General features: G+C 50.6%; 1 protein-coding gene across 2 annotated transcripts in view; it reads left to right on the forward strand.

Moving 5' to 3' along the window:
* Positions 1-26,361, forward strand: part of WSCD2 (WSC domain containing 2) — a 114,670-nt gene that overhangs the window by 41,358 nt on the left and 46,951 nt on the right. For both annotated transcript variants that reach the window (XM_059408607.1, XM_059408606.1), the window contains exon 2: positions 20,865-21,786. In XM_059408607.1, coding sequence (XP_059264590.1) covers positions 21,408-21,786 — 379 coding nt within the window. In that variant the 5' untranslated portion in view covers positions 20,865-21,407. The remainder of the gene's footprint in view (positions 1-20,864; positions 21,787-26,361) is intronic.

Consider the following 26,361-nt stretch of genomic DNA (forward strand, 5'->3'; position numbering starts at 1 on the left):
TCCCCATCTTGTCCTTAAAAAATATTGAAGGCTGCAGTTGCCTTAAGTGGAGTTAGATGATGAAGAGATCGGGTGCTCATGTCAGACGAGCTCTACCGCCCACCAGCCGAGTGCCCCAGTTTCCTCGCCCTTGCCTCAGTTACCTGACTTGTCAAATGGAGACAGTCATGGACCTCCATCCCGGGGCTGGGTGTGGTGATGTGGGGACCGCCAGGTACAGGGTGTAGATGAACACGTGACCTGGACCGTATCCTCCAAACCAAGGCAGCTGGGGACCACAGGGGTCAGCCCTGCTGCCGTGGGTCACCCACCCCACAAAAGGCTCCGAGCGTCCAGCATACAAGTGTGTCAGGCACCTTGGAAGGAGTCAGGGATGGAAGGTGGAGGGTTGCCTAGCAGAGCTGGCGTGTATGAATCTTTGTGTATGTGCTGGTGATTCTTAACTGGGAGGGGGCAGTTTTGCTCCCCTGGGAGACATTTCGCAATGTCTAGAGACCTTTCTGATTGTCATGCCTGGCGGAGGGGCGCTGGTAGGCGGAAGCTGGAATGCTTAGAAACATCCTGCAATGCCTAGGACAGTCCCCTCTGCCCCACAACGGATCATCTGGCCCCCAGATGCCAAGGTTGGGAAATGCCGGCGTGTGCACCAGGGAGCATGGGGAGTGTTGTCATCTCTGCACAGAGACCCCAGGGCTCCGTAGGACTGGCAGGGAGCTCAAGCCTGAGCCACCTGCCTTCAGCCTGTGCCCTCTCCCATCAGCTGCCTGCTGCCAGATCATCAGGCCTCCCCATGAGTTAATAGAATCCAGGGCGCTAAGACAAATGTAAAAACAAAACCCTGAGCAAATGTGTTTTTATGTAAACACAGCAGGGGATGGCGGCTGCCTGTGGAGGATGTACCCTATGGCTGGTACTTCTCAGAGCAAAAATAACCCTGACTGTTCCTGCTCTCGGAGCAGAGCCTGCGATGAGTGGAGGGTCACATGGGCACCCAGGTGCTCATGGGAGCCGTCCCTGCCCTGGCTGAGCCCTCCCTTCCCGCCAGGTGAGCATCCCGGGGCCCCGAGAGGAGGAGAGAGCAGGTGTTGATTCTCCTGGAAGTCTCCCTTTCTTCCTTTGGAGCTCAGCCAGTAGAGCGGGGGGAGAAAAAAAGCACAGTTTTTGGAGTATCATTTACCTACGGTAAAATTTGCCCATGGTAGTTTATAGTTCTACAAGTTTTAACAAATGGATTCAGCCACAGAACCCCCTCCAGAATAAAGATAGAAAGGAGTTCATTGCCCTCAAAATTCCCCTGTGCTCCTTTGTAGTCACGCCAGCAGCCCCCTCCCCAGTCCTAGCCCCTGGCAACGACCAGTCTCTTTGCCTTTGGTTTTTTCCTAGAATGTCCTATAAATGGAATCACAGCCTTTTGAATCTGTCGTCTTCTGCACAGTGAAATGCCTTGAGATTCCTCAGTGCCATTGTGTGTGTCAGTAGTGGATCTCTTTTAATGGCCAAGTACTACTCCCATTTGTATAAATGCCTCTGAGGGTGTCCCTTTACCCTTGAAGGACATTTGGGTGGTTTTTATTTTCAGCAGCAACAATGAAGCCTCTATGAACGTTTGCATCTAGGTTTTCGTGTGAGCACGAGTTCTCCCTTCTCTTGGGTCAGTACCCAGGTATGGGGTTGCTGGGTCCTATGTGGACATTTAATCTTATAAGAAACCATCAGACTGTCTGCCCAAGTGTCCATATCCTCTTTTGCATTGCCCCATGCCTGTAATTCCTTTCCGGTCGCTCTGTAGCATACAAGTGTGTCAGGCACCTTGGAAGGAGTCAGGGATGGAAGGTGGAAGGTTGCCTAGCAGAGGTGGTGTGTATGAATCTTTGTGTATGTGCTGGTGATTCTTAACTGGGAGGGGGCACTCAGATTATTGGGTCACATGTTGGAGTCCTTCTGGGGGACATGCTGTGGTATCTCATTGCGGTTTTAATGGAAGTGCAGTTTGTTGAGTTCTCTGGTCCTGGTGCTATCCCTTAGAGGAAGCTGGCTGGGAGTTGGTGACGTCAGTGGTGAAGAGCATGAAGTTTGCACACAGGCATACTCCATCCCCACTGTCCCACTCATGAGCCCCATGACCTTGGATGGGCTCTGAGCCTCAGTTTTCCCTCCGTAAAAGGGAACAGTGCTAATATTTACAACTAGCTATGCTACATAGTGTGTGTGTGTATGTATATATTATATAATTTAGTGTACCTGGCTTGGTAGAAGTCACCATGGTTGTATTCACTGGGCACTCACTGTGTGTTATAAAAGCAGTAAATATAGCGAGTGAGCCAAACTGCTTGAGTTCCTATCCTGGCTCTGCTGCCTACATCCTAGCTGTGTGATCCTGGGCAAGTTACAGGACCTTTCGGGGCCCCTGACTCCTCATCTGTATCATGGAGATCAGCATAGTACTTTTTTCGGGGACGGGGGGATTTTTATGAGAGTCAGGTGGTTTTAAAATGTGAAGGGTGGGTTTGCATGTTCCATGTTGTTCAGCCCTTCGTGAAGCTCAAGGACATGCCAGACTGATGTACGGTGATAGACCAGGCATGGCTGCTGGAGAGGGCACGAGGGATCCTCTATGGGGTGCGGAGAATGTTCCAGGTCTTGATCCTGGTGAGGTCACATGAACGTGGACATGTGTGTAACATAGGATTCTATAGGACTCCCCTGCACTTAAGGGGCACCTGGGTGGCTCAGTGGGTTAAGCCTTTGGCTCAGGTCATGATCCCAGGGTCCTGGGATCAAGCCCCACATTGGGCACTTTGCTCAGCAAGGAGCCTGCTTCTTCCTCCTCTCTCTCTCTGCCTGCAGCTCTCCCTACTTGTGATCTCTCTCTGTCAAATAAATAAATAAAATCTTTTTAAAAAAGGTTATTAAAAAAAAATATGGGCGTTTTTTACCAAACTGTATGCAGGTTCTCTTGGGGTGTTTTGTTTTGTTTAAAAAAAAAAAAAAAAGCAACAGGGCGCCAGAGTGACTCAGTTGGTTGAGCATCTGCCTTCAGCTCAGGTCGTGATCTTGGGGTCCTGGGATCGAGCCCCGCACCAGGTTCCCTGCTCAGTGGACTCTGCTTCTCCCTCTTCATCTGTGATCTCTCTCCCTCTCATTCTCCCTCAAAAAAATAATAAAATCTTAAAAAAAAAAAAAAAGAAGAAAAAGAAGCAATGGTAAGACAAAGTCTGAGTTGCTCCAGTGGCTCAAATGACAGAAATGTATTGTCTTACAGCTCTGGAGGCTGGAAATCCAAAATCCAGGTGTCAGGAGGGTGCGAGGGCCGGTGATGGGGGAAGGTTCTGTCCCAGGCCTGTCTCCTTGGCTCCTATAAAGCCACCTCCTGCTGATGACTTTCCACTGGCTTCCCTCCATACCTGCGACTGATGTCTTCTTACAGGACCATGGGTCATCCTGGATTGGGACCCACCTTCATGACCTCATTTTATTTTATTTTTTAAAAGATTTTATTTACTTGACAGAGACATTGAGAGAGGGAAACAAGCAGGGGGAGTGGGAGAGGGGGAAGCAGGCTTCCCTGCTGAGCGAGGAGGCTCCATCCCAGGACCGTGAGATCATGGCCTGAGCCAAAGGCAGATGCTTAACCACTGAGCCGCCCAGGAGCCCTGGCGTGACCTCGTTTTAACTTGGTTACCTTTGTAAAGACCCTGGCTGCAAATATGGTCACATTCTTAGGTGTGGGGGTTAGGATTCGAACATCTGAATTTGGTTGGGAATTGGAGTGGACCCAGTTCAACCCATCACTGTGCATAGAAAGCACTCTTGGAGGACTGTTAGTGGCGTCACTCCTGTATTCCTCACGGCAACCTGTGAGGGAGGTACCGTCCACTCAGACATGAAGAAACTAAGGCTCAGAACAGCTCCGTATTGGGCCCCATGTCTCCTGGGTCCCTGTCGGGGGCTGGCATGTGAGTGGAAGTCTGCTTGTCTCCTGAGGCTGTGCCCCTGGCCAGAGGATCAAATCCTGATTTGTCCCAGCCTCTTGTAATTACGAATTACCTAGACAGGAAGATTTTACAGTCTGGACCGTGGACCAGCAGCAGCAGCTGCCGCCGCCTCCCTGGGAGCTTGTTAGAAACCCACATTGTCAGGGTGCCTGGGTGGCTCAGTCGGTTAAACATCTGACTCTTGTTATCAGCTCAGGTCCTGGGATCAAGACCCTTCATCCGGCTCTGTGCTCAGGGCAGAGTCTGCTTGTCTCTCTCCCTCCCCCCACTTGCTCTTGTTCTCTCAAATAAATAATAAAATTAAATCTTAAAAGAAAAGAAAAGAAAAAGAAAAGCACATTGTCAGGCTCTCCGCCCTGGACCTGCTGAATCAGGAACTCTGGGGGTAGGGCCCAGTGCCCTCCAGAGGTTTTCTGTGCTGACTCCAGTTGGAGAACCCCTGCTTTGTCAACCCTGGGGATCACATCGAAGCACGGAATTGCCTAACTGAATCAGGTCAAAAGGGCACGTCAGATCCCAGATGGGACCTAAAGCTTCAGCCCCAGGTGGCCTATAGCCTGTGGCTCTTTGGTCTTAAATGGCTTCCTCGTCTCTGATTCCGGAGACTTTGGGAACCGACTCACTGTTTGAGTAACACAGATAAGTTTCTTCTGGTGGGGCTGGTGTTTGTATTTGGGATTCCTTCAGAAATGGTGTGCTCGGGGCACCTGGATGGCTCAGTGGGTTAAGCCTCTGCCTTCGGCTCAGGTCATGATCTCAGGGTCCTGGGATCGAGCCCCGCATTGGGCTCTTTGCTCCGCGGGGAGACTGCTTCCCCCTCTCTCTCTGCCTGCCTCTCTGACTACTTGTGATCTCTCTGTCAAGTGAATAAATAAAATCTAAAAAAAAAAAACAAAAAAAACATATATATATGGTGTGCTCCAGAGACTCAGTCAGGACTTGCTAGAAGGTTCCATGTCCCAAGTTCCATGTCCAAGTCAACCATGGAGATGAGAAGACTCTGAGGCAGGGTTCCCAGCCCTGAGGAGCACATGTTCCCTTTGGGGGAAAGATATCCAAGAGGCAGTGGTGTCACCAAAAACCCTTAGAGGCCACAGAACCCTGGGCTGAAATCCCAGCTCTGCCTCTTGTGAGCTGAGTGACCTACCTGAGCCTCAGTTTCTCATCTGTACAATGGAGAGAATAACACCCACCTTACAAAATTATGAGCATTTGAAATTCCACATTACAAGCTCTGGAAGCTAACGAAGTGTCATTGTTAGTGCTTGAAACCATCGTAGACCCCAAGATTTTATTTTATTTTTTAAAACTTTAATTCCAGTAGAGTTAACAAAGAGTGTTAGTTTGAGGTATACAACATAGTGATTCGATAATTCTATATGTTACTCTGTGCTCCCTATGATAAATGTACTCTTTCATCCCCATCACCTACTTCACCCTTCCCCCTCCCCTGGACCCCAGGCTAAGAAATCAGGTTGTCCTCTTTGATGGCAGAGGCCCTATCTTCTTTGGGGCGGGGTGGCGGGAGATCGCTACAGCACCTGGCATACAGCAGACACACAATAAATGCTTGCTGAATGAAGAAATGAAAACATGTTGCACACCCCAGATGGTGGACATTTGGGGGAGAGTATTGGGCTCCTGTGGCCCAGAGCAGGGGTCTCTCGAGGTGAGGAAGGAGAAATTTTCTCCAGAGATGATGCATTTGTGAAGTTTCTCCAGGACAAGCTCTCACCACAGATAGATCCCCTGGTCTGTATCAGGCCTGGGGAGCAAACCTTGGCTTGGCAGGTAGCTGACGCTCACTGAGCATTCAGTCACTGAATGAATTAATCATGGTTTGAATGGGAGGGGGGCAGTGAGTAGGAACCAGAAGACATTTTAGGTAGTCTTTGTGTTTTCCAAAGGAGAAACCGAGGGCACCCAGAGGACAATCCAGTTGCCTTGAGACACATATGCATAGAAGGAGCTTGAAAGGTTGTGGGGGAGGAGGTAGGAGAGTGAAAGACACTTGAATCTGAATCCTCACCTGGTGATTGCACCGGGCGTCAGTCCTGAGCCTCTTCTACCTTCACAGCCACCAGGACCAGCTATGTCATTTGCAGGGCCTCCTGGAAAATGTGGATGCTTCCTGTCCAGTAATTGCCAAAACTTTCAAGATGGCGGCCATAAACCAAGGGTGGGATCCCACGGGACCACACGGAGCACGTGCCCAGGGAGAGGGCCCTGTGACCACTTCATTTATAGGCGCAGAAACCCCAGCTCGGACAGGCTGCACATTTTACCTGGGCTACCCCATCTGTCCTCGGGTGCCCAGATTCGAACCCACGGACCTTAGCAGTCATCAAGTCTGCTCCTTCATTGTGCTGACCTGTCCCTGAGCACCCCGGGGGGCTGAGCGTCTGAGTGCTCTGACTTGCTGTCTGGCACTCTGGGCTGGGAGGAGAGGAGCTTCCCTGTCCCCGCACCCCCCCAGGGACCTGACTGCTCCCCTGCTTCCCTCTCCCTCCCAGGACGGAAGGAGACAGACCTCCCTCTGCCTCCCCTAGGGGAAGATTTATTCCTGGGAGTGTGTGGGTGGATGCGTGTTTGTGAGGGAGCTGTTTGTCTAAATTTAAAGCCATCATGCCAGCAACAGCCTATGAATGTGGAGACTGGTGAGGTCTCTCCTTAAGAAGAATCAGGAATAATTTGAAGGAGCAGATGCCCCCCCTCCTTCTGACTTCTGCCCCAGGCAGGCCCCAACCCTCTGGCAGCAGGGGGTTGTAAAAGGAGATGGGAATGAAGGAGAGCACTGGTGGTTGAGCGCTGGCTGATAAATGGAAGGGCTGAATCACTTTATCGTTCACCTGAAGCTAGTGTAACACCATATATTCACTCACTGGAATGATCATTGCAGGTAAGACACAGCTGCTGGGGCCAGACGCCTGTGGGAGACCTCGAGAAGCGACCTATGTGTGCCCGTTTTACAAGCTGGAAAAACAGAGCCTCAGAGACAGGCCATGCTCTACTGAAGTCTTAGGTTAGGCAGAGACAGCTAAAGTAGGATTTCAATGATGCCAGTACTTTCCAGAAACCCTGTGCTCTCATCCAAGCCTCGGCTACCTGCTGGACTCAAACATGAAGTTAGCAATGGTTGTGATTGTTGAGACCCAGCAATGTGCCTGGCCCTGTACTACAAAGTAGTTTATGTGCATTCCTGGAGTAAATCCTTTTTTTTTAAATTAATTTATTTTTTTTTAATTTTTTATTTTTTATAAACATATATTTTTAGTCCCCAGGGGTACAGGTCTGTGAATCATCAGGTTTACACACTTCACAGCACTCACCAAAGCACATACCCTCCCCAATGTCGATAATCCCACCCCCTTCTCCCAAACCCCCTCCCCCCAGCAACCCTCAGTTTGTTTTAAAATTTATTTTTTTAAAGGAAGACTTCACACTCAGTGTGCAATGCAACACAGGGCTTGAACTCACAACCCTGAGACCAAGACCTGAGCTAAGATCAAAAGTCGGATGCTTGACCAGCTGACCCACCCAGGGGGCCCCTTGGACAGATGCTTTAAAACAACCCATGAAGTGGGGCCACCATCCTTATCCCATTTTATGGATGAGAAGTCTGCAGCCAGGAGGTAAATGGCCTCCTCTCCTGCTCAGTGCTGGTGATGAAGCCAAGAACCTAACTCAAGTCTCCATGCACTCTCCATCTCTTTCTTTAAGCCATAGCCAGTAGGGTAAGAAAAAAAAGACGGGCAAAATGAAAAAAAAAAAAAAAATCCCTCTTACACCTACCCTGTGAGAGGTAATGTCTTTATGTACATTGGTGAGTTTCCATCCAGCTGTTTTTCTCTGCCGAAGGGGGCAGTCTTGCTCCAGGCGGCTGACCTTCAGTGTTCCGTAATTGCTGAGCAATTTAGAGATGCCTGGAAATCTATAATTCATGCGCTCGTCTTTCATCCTGGTCACTGGAAGGCAGCGAGGCATGGCTATCACCCGGGGAAAATTTCAACCTTGACACAGGAGGAGATGGGATCTTAAGGGCTCAGAGCAGAATTTCAGAATCTCAGACCCTGCCAACATTGAAACGGACCCCAGTATCCCAGCACAGAGCGCTAGGCGTCAGGGATGCTGGTGTTGGAGCTTATGATCTCTCTGATGACAGAGCAGTGGGGGGAAATCTTAGAACTGAGCTGTAGAAATGATTTCACTCTGTGCATCTGGAGCCAGAGGGGCTCAGAGGGGTGTTCTGGTCCATTCCTCTGTTCTTTTGGTAATACCAGGGCACAAGGGGCCGTGTTTGGTCCCAATGAGAAGCTTTGGTTTCTGGCTTTAGGTGTAACCCTAAGCATATCTGGGTGTCACCCAGGGTCTGCTGTCTGTCATCCAGGAGTCAGGTTGGAGGCTTCCTTTCATGTGCCGTTAATGGGGATGGAGAAGCCGGAGTGAGTCCGTATACATGCGTGCTGTGAGGGAGGGTGACAGGCTTGGGGGTGTCCGTGTTCATGCATGCATGTGTCTCTTCTTGATGACATCCAGATGGCGAAACAGGGGGCTGAGGTATTGTCCGTTTTCGGCAGTGGTTACCTTCGTGGGAGGGGACATCTCTGTCGGATGCCAGCAGATCTCTCTGGGCCACCAAAGTCCACACTGAAGTCCCCAGACCCCTGTGCCTTCTAGAAGGGGCTCCTTTCCCTCACTCCCAGCTGAGGGGTCTCAGAAGGGGCACCAGCTGCCTGCGCATACTCTCTGGAGAAAGCCCTTCTGGCCTGGAGCCTTTGGGATCAGCACACTCACCACAAAGAGGTCCAAGGGGTCAGAGGTTGGTGGTCTCGGAGGTCGGTGCTGCAGCCAGAGGCAATGTCACAGGGATGTTGTGATTAAGGTTCTGGGGTTGGACAGGCCAGGGGTCAGGTCTTGCTCTGCTCTACTCACCAGCTTGGCCTTCTGCCCAGGTGACTGGCCTCCCCCGCCGCCCACCCTGACTGGCTCAGCTGTAAGGTGAGAATAAACCCAACCTGCGGAATAGAGCCAGGGGAGAGAAGCAGTGACGTGGTGTAAGTGGAAGGGTCTGGCACACAGTAGGTGTGCTATAAACAGCAATTTATACATTGTCCTTTTCCCCCAGGGAGGGCATCACGGCTTTCAGCAGGGATCTAGGAGGTCTGGGTAGAGAGTCACTGGCTGACTCCACCTTCCCCTTTGGGTCAGTGAGGAAAGTGGCCTGGGGATTGTGAAGGGTCCTTTCTCCAGCTCTGATGGGCTGAGCGCCTACCTCTCGGTTCTGCTCTAAGAACAGAGGGGTCAGTGCACTGGGAGGGGAGAGAGCTTGAATGTGAGCAGCTGGGCTGGGGGCTCAGAGACTCCCTCCCCCCAACAGACAGACCCCTACATACACATCTGCACATGCATACATGGACCTCTACACTTACACACACACAACCATACATACAAACATGCATACACTTACACACGCACACCTACAGACACACACATACCTACATACCCATCTGCACCTGTGTACATAGACCTCCACAGACACACCCACACACGCACACACCTACGTACATGCACACCCACACCTGCAAACACACACAAACACGTAGATACAGACATACATACACACACCTACACAGACATATATGCCAACCCATACGTAGATACGCATGTACAAACATACTTACACCTACACAGACAGACAGACACACACACACCCCTATATGGACACATGAACACACATCTCACACATGCACACATATACATATGAGCTTGGGCAGAAAGATGGGGCTGAGGGATTTGGGGGTGGGAGCAAAGGTTCTTGCCAGGGAACCCCCTGGTGAAAACCCCTCTCCATGGGGCGCCTGGGTGGCTCAGTGGGTTAAGCCTCTGCCTTTGTTTGGCTCAGGTCATGAACTCAGGGTCCTGGGATAGAGCCCCGCTTCGGGCTCTTTGCTCAGCGGGGAGCCTGCTTCCCCTTCTCTCTCTGTCTGCCTCTCTGACAACTTGTGATCTCTCTCCCTTTGTCAAATAAATAAATAAAATCTTAAAAAAGAAAAAAGAAAGAAAAGAAAACCTCTCCTGGGAGTAGTTGCTCATGGGAGCTGTCCCTGGTCCTAAATGAGAGTGTAATCCACCTTGGCCAGCTGGGAGCCAGTAAGAGTCCATGGATGGACTCATGGTGGTGGCAGGGGGAAAGGCATGATCACGGGGAAGAAAGTCGTAGGGCCTCAGGCTTGGTCTGGGAACTGGTGCTATCTGGCCTGGCTGTGTGACCCTGGGAACCCTTGAACCTCTCTGAGCCTCAGGTTCCTCATCTGGAAACTCTCAGACTTATTCTCACAACTTCTAAGGACCCTTTGACTCTATGATTCTATGTTGGCGTAAAAACAATAGTAATAACGATGGGAATAGCTAAAACTTAATGAAGCTTTACTTGGGTTCAGGTTTTGCACATGGATGAGGGTTCTCTGGGCCTCAGTTTCCTCTTCTGTAAAAGGAGACCGTTTTTCAAGGCCAATGATTTCCAGACTTCCTTCCAGCCCTTTGTCACCTGCTCTGAGGAACTTGCTAAGAGAGTAGGGGCACGGGGGTGGTCTTTGAGCTCTGGGGTAGGAAGGCCCTATGCCTTTCTCTGCTGTGATCGCCACAGGAGAGTGTGATCTCAGCCTCCATTGCTGAGAAAGGACCCAATAGTAAATATTTTGGGCTTTGAGGGGGGTCACATGGGGTCTGCTGCTGCTTATCCTTCTTCATAATCCTTTAAAAATACAAAAGCCATTCTTAGCTCTAGGACTGACAAAAACAGGCCAAGAGCCAGTTTGACCCGAGGTCACAGTTGGCCAACCCTGATAGTGACAAATGTTCTCACTTCTTCTAAGGGCTTGGCATCTCACACGGTCAGATCAAACGCCGAGCCTGCCCTTGTGGCCTGAGCTTTCCCCTGAGCCCCACCTAGAAAGAAACTCCCCAGCCACCACTGATCGCTTGGCCACTTCCCAGCTCCACCACTAAACAAACATTTCTCCGCTCCAGTCCCAGCTCAGGGTCACAGAGTCAGCACCATCCCCTAGGACAAAAAGGGTCCTCCCAAGTGCCCTCTGCCACTCCTCGTGGTTCCTTTTGGGAGACAGGTGTGGCTCACGCCACAGTTCCCACAGGCCCCTGGGTGCTGGGGTCCATGCCCCAGCGCCTGGCCCCTGTCCTGCCTGCTCGGACGCTGCCCACCTGCTCCTAGGATGTGCTGGGCCCCTTCCCACCTCCTACTCTGCACTGTGTCCCCTCTGCCTGGGACAGCCTTGCCCCGGATCTTTCCACGGTCACCCCCTTTCTCATTGATCAGCTCTCCGCTCCAATGCCGCCTGATTCTCAGCGAATCCTTCTGCAACAATGCTACCCAGAATGTCTCTCCCCTGCTCTTCGCCATTACTAGAGCTTTCAAGCAATTTTAATGGACTTACAGCGAGAAAGACATTTTACAGTTAGGATCCAGTATACACACACACACACACACACACACACAACTGAAGCAAAAGGTTCACAAGATAGTTCTTCTCCCTGGCTGCATGTCAAGCCGTAACCCTTTGCTCTGTTCCTTCCCCCTGTCTTCTTCCCTCCCCGCCCCTCCCCTCCTTTCTACTCCCTTCCCGCCTTCCTCCCTAGTCTCTGATACCCCCTGTAGGTCTGCCCCTGTGGGTAAACATTCTGCCCAGAATCACCAGAGCCATCCATTATCTCCCCCAGACAATTAGCAACCTATTAAGAAACTGTATGCAAATGTGCCCTAATTGACCTGCGACAGAGCAGCTCCTGGAGGAGAAGGACACTCCAGATGGCGTAATGATAGGAATTTAGGGCCTTTCTTTAGACGTCCCTCTTGGGGAGGAAAGTGATCTGGGCTCCAAGAAAGGCTGCCAGCTGACAGGAAAGGCCAGGGGACTGGGCGAGCTGCACCTTGGGCTGCTTTCATCAAACCCTTGGCAGGGGGAGCTGCTACTAACCCCTCTCAAGTCCCTCCCCCACTCTGTCCCTTCCTGTACCTCGGCCCCTTCTCCCAGGCCGGAGTTTTAAGGGCTTATGGACATCCGCTCTGGTGGGTCCCGCCTTTTCAGGTGTAGGATTGCAATCCCTCCTTTTAACAGATTTTTACTTTCTTAAAGCAGTTTTAGGTTCACAGCAAAATGGAGCAGAAAGTACACAGATGGCCTGGAGGCCTCCTGCCCGACTCCTGCGCAGGCTCCCCCACCACCAACGTCCTGCAGCTGAGTGGGACATTTGTTACAGTAGGTAGATCTACGCTGACACGTCACTGTCACCCAGGGGCCACAGTTTATGTTCGGGCTCACTGGATTTGGACAAATTTGGACAAATCTATAATGACCTGTATCTGCTGCTCCGGTATCACATAGAATACTGCCCTGCCCCCCAAATCCTCTGTGTTCCTCCCTATTCTTCCTTCCCTCCTCCCCTGCACCCCTCGGCAACCACTGATTTTTTGACTGTCTCTCTAGTGTTGCCTTTTCTAGAATGTCCTGTGGTCAGAATTGTACATAACATAGCCTCTTTGGGTTGGCTTCTTTAACTTTGTAAGATGGATTGAAGCTTCTGCCATATCTTTTCATGGCTTGAGAGCTCATTTCTTCTTAGCACTAAGGTACATTCCATTGTCCAGGTGTACTACGGTTTAGGTATCCATACTGAAGAACATCCTGGTGGACTCCACATTGTCCCGGTTATGAATAAAGCTGCCGTAAGCCTCTGTGAGCAGGTTTTGGTGTGAACCTGTGTGCTCAGCTCCTTCGGGTGAATACCAGGGAGCATGAGTGCTGCATCACATGGTTAGAGTATGTTCAGTTTTGTAAGGCTGCCCTTTGAACCCTACCCCCGGCAAACTCTTATTGAGTCCCTGCTGTATACACAGCCCCACAGAAAGCGAAGTGCCCACATCTTCTCATTCAGCGCTGATTCTAGGCCTTGCAGCCTGGCATGTGGCCCGCCATGAGTCAGGAACCTGAAGCTTTCTTGGCCCCTCTGTCTCTGTCTGTTTTCTTTCTTTCTCTCTTTGCGGACTAACTTTAGCTCTTTCTTTGGCTCTGTGATGACAGCTTCTCGTCCAAACAACAAGCAGAGAGTATCATGTCTCAGATCCCATCTCCACATTCTGGGGGAAGGGGGGCAAGGACAGATTGGCCAGTTTTAGATCAGAGTCCACCTGTGGTCAACAGCAATGGCGGTGGGCATGTTATGGGGTACAGACATGGCCACCGGGGCCTGGCCCCCATAAGCAGGGGCTTGGAGGTTACTCACTAGACCGACCCCCCAGAATGGGTCCTCCACACCTACTGTGGGTGGTCAAGACTCATCACAACAGCTCATTAAATCTTTATCCTTTTCTAAGATGAAGTCTGGACCAACGGGATTGGTCATGAGAAGGGGGGAGATGGTTTGTTGAGTTGGCCAATGTTGGGACGTAGTATGACCATCTTTTGAGAAATTGTTGTGTCCATCTTGGTGGAATGTGGGGTCCGGAGCCAGGCTCCACCACTGCCTAGCTGTGTGATCTTGCACAGATGCTGTAACCTCTCTAAACCTCAGCTTTCTCATCTGTAAAATGGGGCTAACCAATGAGACCTTTCTTTTAGGAGGGTTAAAAGTGCCTGACACATAGTAGGTGCTCAATGAACAAGAGGGCATGCAATTATTACAGTATTCTGTCTTTGACACACTTTAGCTTGTCTTTCCAGTGAGACAGGGTTGATTGGCCACATCTTCGAGGTGAGGAAACTGAGTCTTGTAGAGGCAGGCCACTTGCCAGAAAATCCCACAGCCACCATATGGCTGACATGGGGTCAAACCAGAAATGGCTGCCTCTGGATCAGATCCTTCTCCATGGTTCTCCTCTGCTGGTTTCTACTCACTGTGGCCCCAGCCTGATTCTCTGCAACAAGTGAAGAAGGCCATAAAATTTGCTGGTGGAGCAAGAGGCACTAGAGTCATTACCCAGGGAAACAAAATTTTAATATTTATTTTTAATGGGCACCATATGCTCCTTTTGATTTTTTTATTTAATTACATCATGGCAGATGGCTGGGTGTTAAAGGCCATTAAGCTAATGGCACTTTGCCTTCTCATTTATTTTCCTGAGTTTTGGGAAAGATGAATGATAATGGACACGGATGGCGAGCTGTGGATGCTGGGTGGTGGCGGGTGAGTCCCGTCCTAGGAACAGAAGGAAGGAAGTGCGGGGGCTCCAGGACTCTTCCTGGAGGCCACGTGAGCATGCAGAAGGCACAAGCTGATTTTAGGATCCTGCAGCAAGGTTCTCCCCCTGTGGGCACACACATAAATGTGTGCAATCTGGGACACCATAATCCCACATTTCAGGTCCCCAAAGCAAGTCTGTATGTACTGAAGTGCCCATTGTACCTTTGCACAGAGCAGCCAGGAACTGGGGAGATCCAACACGGCAGGTCCATCATGGACCCAGTGGCATCATTATATGGTGGACACCCATGAGGGGAAGGGTATGTCCTACCAGGGTGTCCACACACCATGAAGGGGTATAAAGTTCTTCCCCAGGTTCATTGGGTTAAGAAAACTAGATTCTTGGAGCACCAGGGTGGCTCAGTCATGAAGCATCTGCCTTCGGCTCAGGTCATGATCCCAGGGTCCTGGTATAGAATCCCACATTGGGCTCCTTACTCAGCAGGGAGCCTGTTTCCCCCTCTACCTGCCACCCTCCTCCCATTTATGTTCTCTCTTTAATAAATAAATAACATCTTTAAAAAAAAAAAAAAGAAAGAAAATTCTAGATTCCTAAAGACCATGAGTGAAAACCACGAGACTGGCATATAATTTATAATAACATTTTGGGGGCTATTTCATGACTTCCTTCATTTGCTAAATGGCTGGTCCAGGAGCAGGAAGGATGAGAAAGAAGAACTTTTTTTTTTTTTTTTTTAGATTTTAGTTATTTATTTGACAGACAGAGATCGCAAGTGGGCAGAGAGGCAGGCAGAGAGAGGGGGAAGCAGGCTCCTCACCAAGCAGAGACCCCAATGCGGGACTCAATCCCAGGACCCTGGGATCGTGACCCGAGCCGAAGGCAGAGGCTTTAACCCACCAAGCCACCCAGAAGCCCCAGAACTTTTTTTTTTTTTAAAGTTTTTATTTATTTGTCAGAGAGAGCGAGCGAGAGCGAGCACAGGCAGACAGAGTGGAAGGCAGAGTCAGATGGAGAAGCAGGCTCCCTGCGGAGCAAGGAGCCCAATATGGGACTCGATCCCAGGATGCTGGGATCATGACCTGAGCCGAAGGCAGCTGCTTAACCAACTGAGCCACCCAGGCGTCCGGAAGCCCCAGAACTTTTTAATTAGGCTCCCTAGAGAAGTGTTTGAGGGATGGTTTTCCATGTCTCCAAGCTCAGGAAGAACCTTTGCATTGAGGCTGGGATTCCCCAAGGGGGTATAGGTAAGGGGAAGCTGGCTGTTCTGGTGATCTACTTGGTGGTAGCATAGCACAAATTTGAGATCTAGACAGTTGGGCACTTGGATTCATGCTCTGTGTCTTGCAAGCTATGTGTTTGGGCAAATCACTTCATCTCTGTGAGCCTTGGCTTTCCTCATCTATAAAATGGGTATAATTATAATGACATCTCATTATTGAGTGGTCCTATGTTGCCTTCCAGGAATCTGGACAAAGATCTACATACACGAGATTAATCGTAGGGTTACTTATTTATAAGGGAGGAAAACTGGCAGTTTCCTCCAGGGAGAGTGAGGGAGGTTGTAAAAACTGACCACCTGACAGTTACCCCATCCCAGGGTAGATGGAGCCAGGGGTGGGGGTGTTGACTCACAAGCTCCTGCCATTGCTTCCAAATGGCTTTTGGGAGTTAACTCCCCGGGAAGGACACATACAGTATCCATGAAAGACCTATCAGATTGGCAAAACTGCAAAAGGCTGACAATGTTGAGTGTTGATGCTGATTTGGAGCAACAAGAAAGCCCATACTCCAACTGGGGGGGAGGGGGGCTTGGAGCACGGGTATCAGGAGATGACAGGTTCAAGTGTTTGCAGCAGCCGGTGAGGGAGTTTCATTCTACCCCAGCCATACAAGCTAGAATTAATGACACAGAAGCTCTGTGCAGGAAAATGGGGTCCTCCTGGAAAACAAAACAAAACAAAACAAAAACGGGTGCTGAGCAGGCAAAACCACATACATGATCTACAAATCATTACAGTAAGAGGTAACACATAGGTGACACTTGGGTACATGAACTCATTTGGTTCTCCCCCGGATCCTATCAGAAAAGTACTATTATTTCCCCCATTCTAGGGATGGAGAAACTGAGGAACAGAGAGATTAATAACCACCTAAAAGAGTCCTCGAAGGGATTAAATGGCCCAGTGGGAATAAGGTGCTTGGCATAGTGCCTGACACAAAGTGAATCCCTAGCAAATACTGGTGATTTCTGGCTAATACTGTTATCATTAGGCTAAGACTAAAATTCTGTCTCTGGTCTCCCAGCTTCTTGGAGAGCCCCGGCAGCATCTCCTACTCAGAGTGTGAAGAAATCACAACCTGGGAGCTCTTTCTTGGCTCCCAAGCTTGGATCGTCTGATGGGTCAGCTGGTCCCTGGGCGGGTGCCCTCAAGTCAAGTTCACAGGGCTAGAGAGAGAGAGGGAGTGCCCCCTGCCTAGGCTCATGGGTTTCCAGCGGGATCTGCCTGCCCCCCAAATCTGGAGAGGCAGCTCTACACACCCCCCAGGGGAGGGAGCTGTGGGCAGCTGAACCTCCCATTTTCCTTCCCCGCAGGGCAGCTCTGCCCCGCCAGTCATTTTCTTGGCAGCTTGGCACCAGAGGTTCATTCGGTGCTAAAAATAGGCTGTGTTTAGACACTCTGAGACTCCAGCTGGAAACACGAGCTGCAGTAACCAAGTGCTGCCGTTCTTGCAAAGGCAGCCACTTGCCCTCCCCCTTGTGGAAACTCACACTGGCCCCAGGGAAGGAAGGCAGGGTAGGCATGAGGTCATCCACCACATTCAGTAGATGGGGAAACTGAGGCTCAGAGTGTGCTCATGCAGAACAGAGACGGATCGAGCCTAAGAGCTCATGGCGAGCACTAGCTCCAGCCCTTGGTGGGCTGTCCCATTAGGCCTTTCCGGGACCCCAAGAAGAAAACTCTATGGTTGACCCCTTTCAGAAAAAGAAAATCGCAACTCAACAGAGGTGAGGGTATGTGCCCAGGTCTCACGCCTGTAAGCAACAGGAGAGAATGCTGACAGGGTTGTGGTTTCCAACACATAATGGGCCAATGAAGACCGAGATGTGAGGCCCCCACGTACCCCCTGCCTGGGGTTGTAGATGTGTTGTCTGTGTGCTGGGGAGGACCGTCCCCTGCCTTACGGGATTGCTGGGAGGAAGGAGTTCGTTCAAATGTGTTGCAAAGCCTTTGAAGACAGTGTCCAGCGTGTAGCAGGTGTTCCACAAATGGCATTCGCTTCATGTCCCCATTCCCTTTGGGGTCAGAATTTCTGTCTGGTGAGAGAGACAGAGAGAGGGAAAGACAGAGCAACCTGGGGATGGGGGAGTGACAGAGGGTCATGAGAGGCAGAGAAGTCTTCCGGGTTCCCTTGGGGAGGTGAGACTGTGGCTCAGTGGGGGGCCCTGAACCCCAGGACCACCCAGAGCTGAGAAACGGAAGACACTGTCTCCACAGAGTCCTGAACATTGTTCTCTGAGGCTCTCCAGTGTCTGGTGACAGGGTTTAGGTTTAAGCCCCCAGGGGAGGTCATTCCCCTGACTCTTTTCACTCATGTCCTGTACGTCTTGGGGACTGCCTGTGCTCCAGATGTTGGGGCTCACTTGGAGAGAGAACAGACAGGACGCTACCACCTCTGTGGAGAGCCCAGCTTCCGGGGTGCCCTCCCTCTCAGCCCTGGCAGGTGTGTGGGTGGCTCAAGTCAGCCCCACACAGCCCCAGCCCCCTGGAAGAAGTCCCCCTCCTCACAGTCCCTTCCCGGCTGGGCCGCCTTCACTCCCCACATCACCAGTGCCTCCATCTCTTTTTGTTCCCTGCCAGCTTCTAATGAGCTCATTATCCTCTTAAAACCCATTTGGCACCCACTTAGAGAAAAGATGTGTTGAAATAGAAAAGAACGAGAAGGGAACAACAAAAAAGGACTAGACCCAGAAATATCTTCAGAGAGACAAAAAGCCACAGGGAACACAACAGCCAGAATCTCTGTCGTCTCCACAGCAGCAAATGTGCTGCCGAGGCAAACGCCTTTGAAGGCAGCTCCCACGTGCCCTTACGAGGAGCGAGGAGCGGGGCGGGGACGTGCTTCCCTGGAGCGCCCATGCCAGGCCCTTGGCAACGTCTTTAAATGCAGTCCTGCCAGCTGTGTATCTTTGGGGAGGTGTCAAGATTCTTATGCCCACTTCACAGGCCGGGCTTTTCAGCCGGTGAGAACAGGTGTCTTGACCCATGTCATGCCACAGGTGGGTGGAAGAGGCAGGTTCTGAACCCAGGTCAGTTCACCTCCAGAGCCCAGGCTCTTGCCTGTCTGCTTCGGGAAGGGCTGGTGTTCCACCTGCCCATCCCCATGCTGGCTGCTGGCTGGGTCTCATCCTGGCCCAGCTGCAGAAACATCTGGCCCGTGTGTGATCTGTGCGGAATACCATGGGTCATCCCCCACTGCCTGGGGGCTGGAGGCTTTCAGGTTGATTAAGAAATCGGTCTTTCTAGATTGTTGGTGTGACCACGAAATTTCACTGACTCCCCACGCAAGCCATTAGAACCCCAACCAGACTCTTGCACTTGCCTTCAAGGCTTGCTGTGTCTGTGTGGCCCTGGATAGATTCCTTAATCTCTCTGAGCCTCACTTATCTCTGTGAAACGGCTACTATTCTCTCTCCTAGGATTGGTGTGGGGATTGAGTCAGAGTCCATACGTGTTCAGAGCAATGTCTGCACATAACAAGTGCCCAGGAGACATTAGCTATTCATGTTATTGCTGTTGCTTGTCTTCTACGTACCTCTCCAGCAGGATTTATCACTATCTAGTACAGCCGTTTGGGGTGATGGTTGATTCGGTTGTTGTCCCCCTCAGTAGACTCTGAATTCTCTGAAAGCGGGACCCTGGACGATTTATTCCCAAGCACACACAGTAGGCGAGCAACACACGTGTTTGAATGAGTGAGGAACAGGCAGGTGGCCGGGTGGGGGGAGAGCTGTGTAAATGAATGGGGTGCTGTAGTTCAGATGGATGGAGACACAAATGGGGGGTGGGTGGATGGACTGAGTTGTGGGCGATGGATGGATGGATGGATGGATGGATGGATGGAATGATGGATGGATTAAAGGATGATGGGCAGATAGATGGATCAATGGATAAACAGGTAGTTTGATTCCACAAAAGCATGGATTTGGGGCTGTTTTGTTTCTTGATCTATTCCAAGTGCTTTGAACAATCACTGGTGCCCAGTACGTGCTTAGTACTTCGTCCCGGAATGAATAGGATGGCATAGGGAGGACTGATGGAATCTACTTCGAACCACAGTTAAACTCCCATGTTGCTCTGAACTGGAGAGGAGCAGTTACCCCTCTGATCTTCCATTGGCGGCCAGTTAATCCTGGACATTGGCCAAGATGGTCCCAAGGCCCCCTGCTGGTGAGAATATGAAATCGCATTGGCCAAAAGGCATATTCTGTTTCCTAATTTATATTCTGTTTTCCTCTTGACTAATGATCCTTAACGTTTACTCATAAAGCAGTGCCCTCAGCCCTCTGTGCCCATCACCATTTTCTGAGGGCACCTTGTTATACCTGTAGGTTTCCCCTTCTATCAAATTCTGGTTGGAGAGGTCCAGAATCTTCATACTTGACCAGGCTCACAGGTGATTATGAATCAGGGGCTCTTGGACCACGCTCTGAGGACCCCCTGTCAAATTAATGAGTCACTGGTCACCGGGAGGCAGTGGAGATGGGCTACTGCCTCAGGGTCTCTCTCCCAATCCCTCCCCCGGTACCCAGTCTGGGTGGGAAAAAAACCAAGTCATAAAAGCAGTGGTTACGAGCTGTGGTTTTGCCTTTGGACTGTCCTGGGTTGAAGTCCCAGCTCCACCACTCATTGGCTACGTGGCCTCAGTTTCCTAATCTGTAAAGTGAGGAAATGGTTACCTCCCCTAGGACCACTGGGAAGAATGAATGAGTAATACACATAGAGGGCTTGGCACAAAGCTGGGCATACTATAGGTGCTAAATAAATGCAGAGCGAATGACTCTGTTGCTAAATAATCCTGATTGCCTTTTCTTTCTTGGATAGAGGAGAGAGGCTAGGACACTGATCTCTCCTACTCTAGAATGTGAGCCCTATCAAGGAAGGGGCTTGGTCTCTCTGGTTCACAGAGTTATCTCCAGAACTTAGCACAACACCTGTTTTATAGTAGGGGATCACTAAGTATTTCCTTGGTGGGGTGGGAGTGGGGAATGAATTTGATCTGGTTCAGAATCAGCCAGGTCCAGGAGGCAGTTCAGCAAGGACCCCAGGAGGTGTTTTTCGGACCTAAAACAATTCATGAATCCGTATCTATCTGACAAACATATAGGAAATAGGGAGGTGTAAGAACTTGGGCTTGTCCAAGATAAAGCTTGTCCCAAAATATGGGCCCTGTAGGAGTCAAGCCCCCAGATTCCCAGTTTGGTTTGAAGAAAAAGGGAGGGATTCTAGAAGACCCGGTCATGCTGCATGCTTCAGGACATGGTTTCCTCACTTCTCTGGGCCTCTACATCCCCCTTGAGAAGGTTTCAGGGAACCTTTGAGGGTCTCTGTGAGCGAGCTTCTTAAATCTGTGTTCGTGCTGCTTTGCAGGTCACAGCTTCAAGCCTTAATGCTTAAGCTGATGGAAGCCCGCCAGCTTCTGATGGAAGCCCGACCGCTTCTGTTTCCATGAGGTGGACACGCTGAGCTTGGCTCCCAGCTGTAGAAGGGACCAGAAAACTGCCCTGAGTGAAATCATCCAGCCCTGACAGGCCTGAGGAGCCGGGAAGAGGCGAGAAGTGAGCTGGCAGATTTCTCCTGCAATTGCTGTGGTCAAAGTTCTTCGGGAACTCTCCATGACAAAGAACAAGATGTAGGAAAATGGGACCAGCTCCTGGATGTTGTGCCTCTTTTGTGGCCCAGAGAAGCTCGCCTTGACCACAGGAGAGTCCTGTTCTCTTGGTCTCGGCCAAGTGCCAGTCTTGGCCTTCTGCTCTGGTTTTGGCCATCACTTTCACGGAGGAAAGAAGACTGCAGACCCCCAGGGATTCCATCCCTAAGGGAAGCTTGGGAAACGCAGCCCCCTCCTTCCCCTTCCTGAACCCCTGACCTACCAGCTGAACTCCCAGCGAGCCAGTCCGGAATGAGCCTGCTATGGCCAAGCTCTGGTTCAAATTCCAGCGGTATTTCCGCAGGAAGCCCGTGCGTTTCTTTACCTTCTTGGTGCTCTACCTGACGGCCGGGAGCCTGGTCTTCCTGCACTCTGGCTTTGTGGGCCAGCCGGCCGTCTCCCAGAACCAGGCCAGCCCTGCCGCGGGGGTCCCGGCTGAGGGCGCCGAGCTGCCCTTCTTGGGTGACCTGCATCTGGGCAGAGGTTTCCGGGACACAGGCGAAGCCTCCAGCATCGCCCGCCGTTATGGACCCTGGTTCAAGGGCAAGGACGGGAGTGAGAGGACCAAGCTGGGTGACTACGGTGGAGCCTGGAGCCGAGCCCTCAAGGGGAGGATCATCCGGGAGAAGGAGGAGGAACGAGGTAAGGGGTAGACAGGGATGGTGGCCAAGCAGAAGGGAGGGGATTGGAAGAATATACCAAGAGCCACCAGGTCTCAGCATATAATAGGAGCCAGCTGCGATACAGTCACTGCTATCCATGCTGGGGCAGTGCTGTAACCCGCATTTTAGAAGCTCAGAGATTAAGTAACTTGCCCAAGGTCACACAGCTTGTTAACAGCCAAGCATGGATTAGGATCCTGCAACCATTAGAGTTCAAAGCTAACTCTTCCGTCTTGTTAAATAACACATGAGAATGAAGCAGCATCTATTGAGTGCCTACTGTGTTCCTGGGACTTTTCTAAGCCCTCTACGTGTATTAAAGTGTTCCTACGATTCCACATGGATGGTGCTGTTATTCCCATTTTAGGGATGGGGAAACAGGCACCACAAGCCCAGGCCTGTGTAGCTGTTAAGCGGTAGAGCTACTGCTCTACCGCATGCCTCACTGGATCTCTTGGTGATGGCTCCCGGAGGACATCATTGCCCTGGGCACATGTCCTTGCATTTTCCTAGCCTTTCAGTCAAAAAGGGCTCTTCTTTGTGAGTGCAGTACCTTATCTGATTTCTACCCCACCCCATGGACTTGAGCAAGAACCATGATCCTACAACCAGGTTACACTTTGGGAAACTGAGGCTTGGTGAAGGGGGACCCTTGCCCAAGGCTGGAGAGCGATAGAGTTGAAATCAAACCCAACTGGTCTGAATGCTTGGTCCCCTGACAGTCTCCCGAAGTGGACCAATGTCTCCCCAACAGCTGGCTGGCGTGTGGGGGAGGAGCTCGCAACCCCGCCAGTCCGGAGATGAACACAAACGCACGTTTTGGGAGTCCGGACCAGATGGTTTGGGAAGATCCAGCACCAATCAGGACAGAAGGAAATCCTCCCCAGCCTTTGTGTTTCCTGCCACATGTCACACTTCCGCTGTGATTCAGCGCCTAGAAAACCCCTTCTCTCTCCACGGAGGGAAGCAGGATTAGTGGTGGGACTGCCCCGCCCCCATCCCCCGCAAACACGTTCCCCTGCTTCTGTCCCACCCCATACCTGGCTCAGGAGCCAGCCAGGAGACCCCACCATCCCGCCCCAGGGATTTCCTAGAAACTGCCTCTTCAAGAACACTGCGTTCACAGGGAGGTGAAGGAGAAGGTGGGAGGTGGCAGAACAGATTGGGGGACTTGGATTTGTATTCCACTTCTGTCCCAGCCGGCCATGTGGCTAGGCACATGGCTTTACCTTCTCATGCTTCAGTTTCGTCATTTGTAAAGTAGGGACAGGAACCCCACCCGCCTGGGCTTTTCCTGAGAGCTCACTGAGACAGTGGTTGTAAAAGCACTTGGCACATAGTGGTTCTTAAAGGTGGCCAGGAAACTCTCGTGGATCTGCCTGGGGGAAGAGACCCCATCCTGTAGGCACGGGAGAGGTATGAGGTGCTGCACTGATGGAGAAATCAGGAAGTGGCTACTCTTTCCTTCTCCACCCACTTGGCTGTATTTCTCCCCAAGTACTCCCAACTCCTTCTGGTAGTTTGCAAGACCCAAAGTTTTTCACAAGCCCACATCTTAGGCTATACTGTTATTCCACTTAGGATAAAGTCCAGAGTCTCCTACTGTGGCCATCTCTCAGATCTCATCTCGTAGCACTCCTACTGTCCCTCTTACCGCCGCACCCCACCGTCCTTCTTCCCTTTCTCTAAATGCACTAAGCCCATTCCTAACGCCTAACGCAGGGTCTTTACATGGCCATTTCCTTCTCTGTGGGATGCTTTTCCTCTGTATCTTTCCATGGCTCTATTCCTCCCTTCCTTTAGGTCCCCAGTCAAACCTCACCTTCTGGTAGAAGCCTTCCTAAGGAAAATAGCCCCACTTTGTACCTGGTCACATCCATACTCCCCGGTTATTTTTGTGACAGCACTACCAACTTACCATCACCCAAAAGCATCCTCTTGATGTCTTTGCTTACTTGTCTGTAGTCTGCCTCCCCTACTAGACTGTCAGCTCCGTGAGGGCAGAGATGTTGCCAGTCCTATTCCCACCATCCCTCCCTACCCCGGGTCGGTGTTTCTGTTCATTCAGCACCTGGGACAGCACCCAGCACAGGCATGGTGCTCAGTACCGACTTGTTGAATGAATGAAAGATCAGATGGACCCGTGAATGAATAATTACCCTTCTGTCTGGAGTGCCTCTTAGTGTCAACTCTACTCTTCCTCCAGCTCTTATCTTCGCTCACCTCCAGGAAATTGTCTGTGATCCCCTGCCAGACTTGATCAAATGCTCCTCCTTCCTCTCTGGTCTTTGTCAGGGCCCTTAGGCGAATGATAATCACCTGTGCTTGTCAAGGTTCCAGACAGAATATGAATTCCTTGTGGTGCAGTTGATACAAACAATACTCACAACACCTCCCAGTTGTGAGAATGAACTCACTGCCACTACTACTAGCAGTTATTATCAGTTCTTGAACACCTACATCATGCCAACCACTGTCCGGTTTGTTTTCCGTATGTTAAAGATTTTTAAAAATTTTATGTATTAGAGAGAGAGAGAGAAAGAGAGCGTGTAAGAGTTGGGGGAGGGGCAGAGTGAGAGGGAGAAGCAGACTCCCTGCTGAGCAGGAAGCCCAACACAGGGCTTGATCTCAGGACCCCAAGATCACAACCCCAAGCCAAAGGCAAACACTTAAATGAAGGAGCCACCCAGGTGTCCTGTTTTTCACATAATATTTGAATGGAATGTTATATGTAAGATGCTTATCACCTCTCCTAGTTCATAATAATAGGTCACTTAATCGGTGTTGTTACTGTCTATAGTAGAAATAGTAACTACCACCTCTTGAGTGATCATTGTGGTCTAGACCATGTTGTAAGGGCTTCATTGCCTTACTTAATTATCACAACAACTCAGAAAGTTAGAAATCAACTGTTATTCTGTTTCACACATGGGAAAATCTAAAACTCAGAAACCCAGGTCACATGGGTAGACGTGAGGAACTGAGATTTGAAACAAGGTTTATTTCATTCCAAAGCTCTCAAGCCTTTTTCTATACCATGCTAACCCTTCTGCCCCTGGACATCATAGATATTTTATAAAATGTAAAGAGAGAAGAAGAGAAACTAAACAAGGAGCCGGAGCCTAGAGCTCACAGCAGGCAGTCTTCGGAATCAGGCAGCGTTATTAAGAAAACACAAATCCAGCCTGTCCTTGATTAACTTATTCAGAGTTCAGCGAGGAAAGACAACATATTAGATTAACACTAATAAAAACAAGACGCTTCTCTGACCTGACGTGGAACACATTTGGTTTTTCTCTGAAGCTGGCAAGGGCTCTACTTGATGCAGTGATGCGGGACTTGGGCTGTCAAGGATTCAGAGCCCATCCGGGGCTCGGAGGGGAAGGAGGAGCCACTCCAGGACTGGGTTGGGGCATGTCTTACTTCCGGGGTGGGGCTGTCACTTTGGATGTACCACGCCCACCTTGTGGGCTCCTTTAACCTCCCCCAGCCCTGGAAGAGCCTGTGCTCTGAGCTGCCAAGTCAGGGTCCACCTGCCAGTTCTGTAGCTTGCTGACTGTGCAGCTTTGGGCAGGTCTCTCCACCTCTCTGAGCCTCCGTTTCCTCTTGTGGCTAAGAAGTACATAACAGCAGCAGGCTATCCTGCAGATTACCTAAGACGAATCGATTGTGGGCTAAGTGCCAGGCGTGCTTCCAAGCACCTTGTACCTGTTCCATCCCACAATCTTCATAGCAACCCAGCAAGGTGCACGCTGTTGTTAACCCCATCTTAGAGGGAGGAATCAGAGGTACAGAGAGGTTAAGGCAGTTGCCCAAGGTTGTCCAGCAGGAGGAGGGAATAAACTAGTGATGTGAACGCTGCTATTTTGAGTCTTACCTCTGAACCTTGACCATTGTAGCCCCTCACTTCTTGGTATACAGGAAGGGCTCAGCCCAGAGACTGGCACATAGCAAGCACTTAAGGCATAGCAGCTTTTATTATCAATATTATAACTCCACAGGAGAAAACAGAGAAGCATAAAGATGATGGGACTTGCCTAAGGTGACACAGCTAGTCACAGGCAGAGCCTGTGCAGAAAACAAATCCAGTTTGATTTTGAAGCCCAGGCATGAAGAAAGACGGTAGGGAGAATCAATCTGCAATTTTGGAAAGAGCAGCGGGGCACCCATTCCCCATCTCCTCCAGTTGAAGATACAATCTTTGCGGGCTGTTGAGGGTCTAGTCTATGTCAGGGACGGTGTATCCATACCCTCAGCTTCCCATGAGGCAGCAACTGGAGCCCCTTTCATGGACAAAGAAACTGAAACTCAGAGAGGTTAAGTGACTTAAACAATGTCTCACAGCTGTCAAGAAGTGACTCCAACCCGAGTCTGAGCCTAAAGCTCTTATTAACCACTGAATTGTACAATCCCCACCTCACTCCATCCATCCATCCATCTCATAGTTATCACATGCCCCCTATGTCCTCTGCCCAGTGCTGTTTGGTGGAGACACAGGAATGATTCAAGAGCAGTTTTCCCTCTGAGGAACAGTCACAGTCCCTGGGGAGGCAGA

The sequence above is a fragment of the Mustela nigripes genome, chromosome 8 (assembly GCF_022355385.1).
Source record: "Mustela nigripes isolate SB6536 chromosome 8, MUSNIG.SB6536, whole genome shotgun sequence".
Lineage (NCBI taxonomy): Eukaryota > Metazoa > Chordata > Mammalia > Carnivora > Mustelidae > Mustela > Mustela nigripes.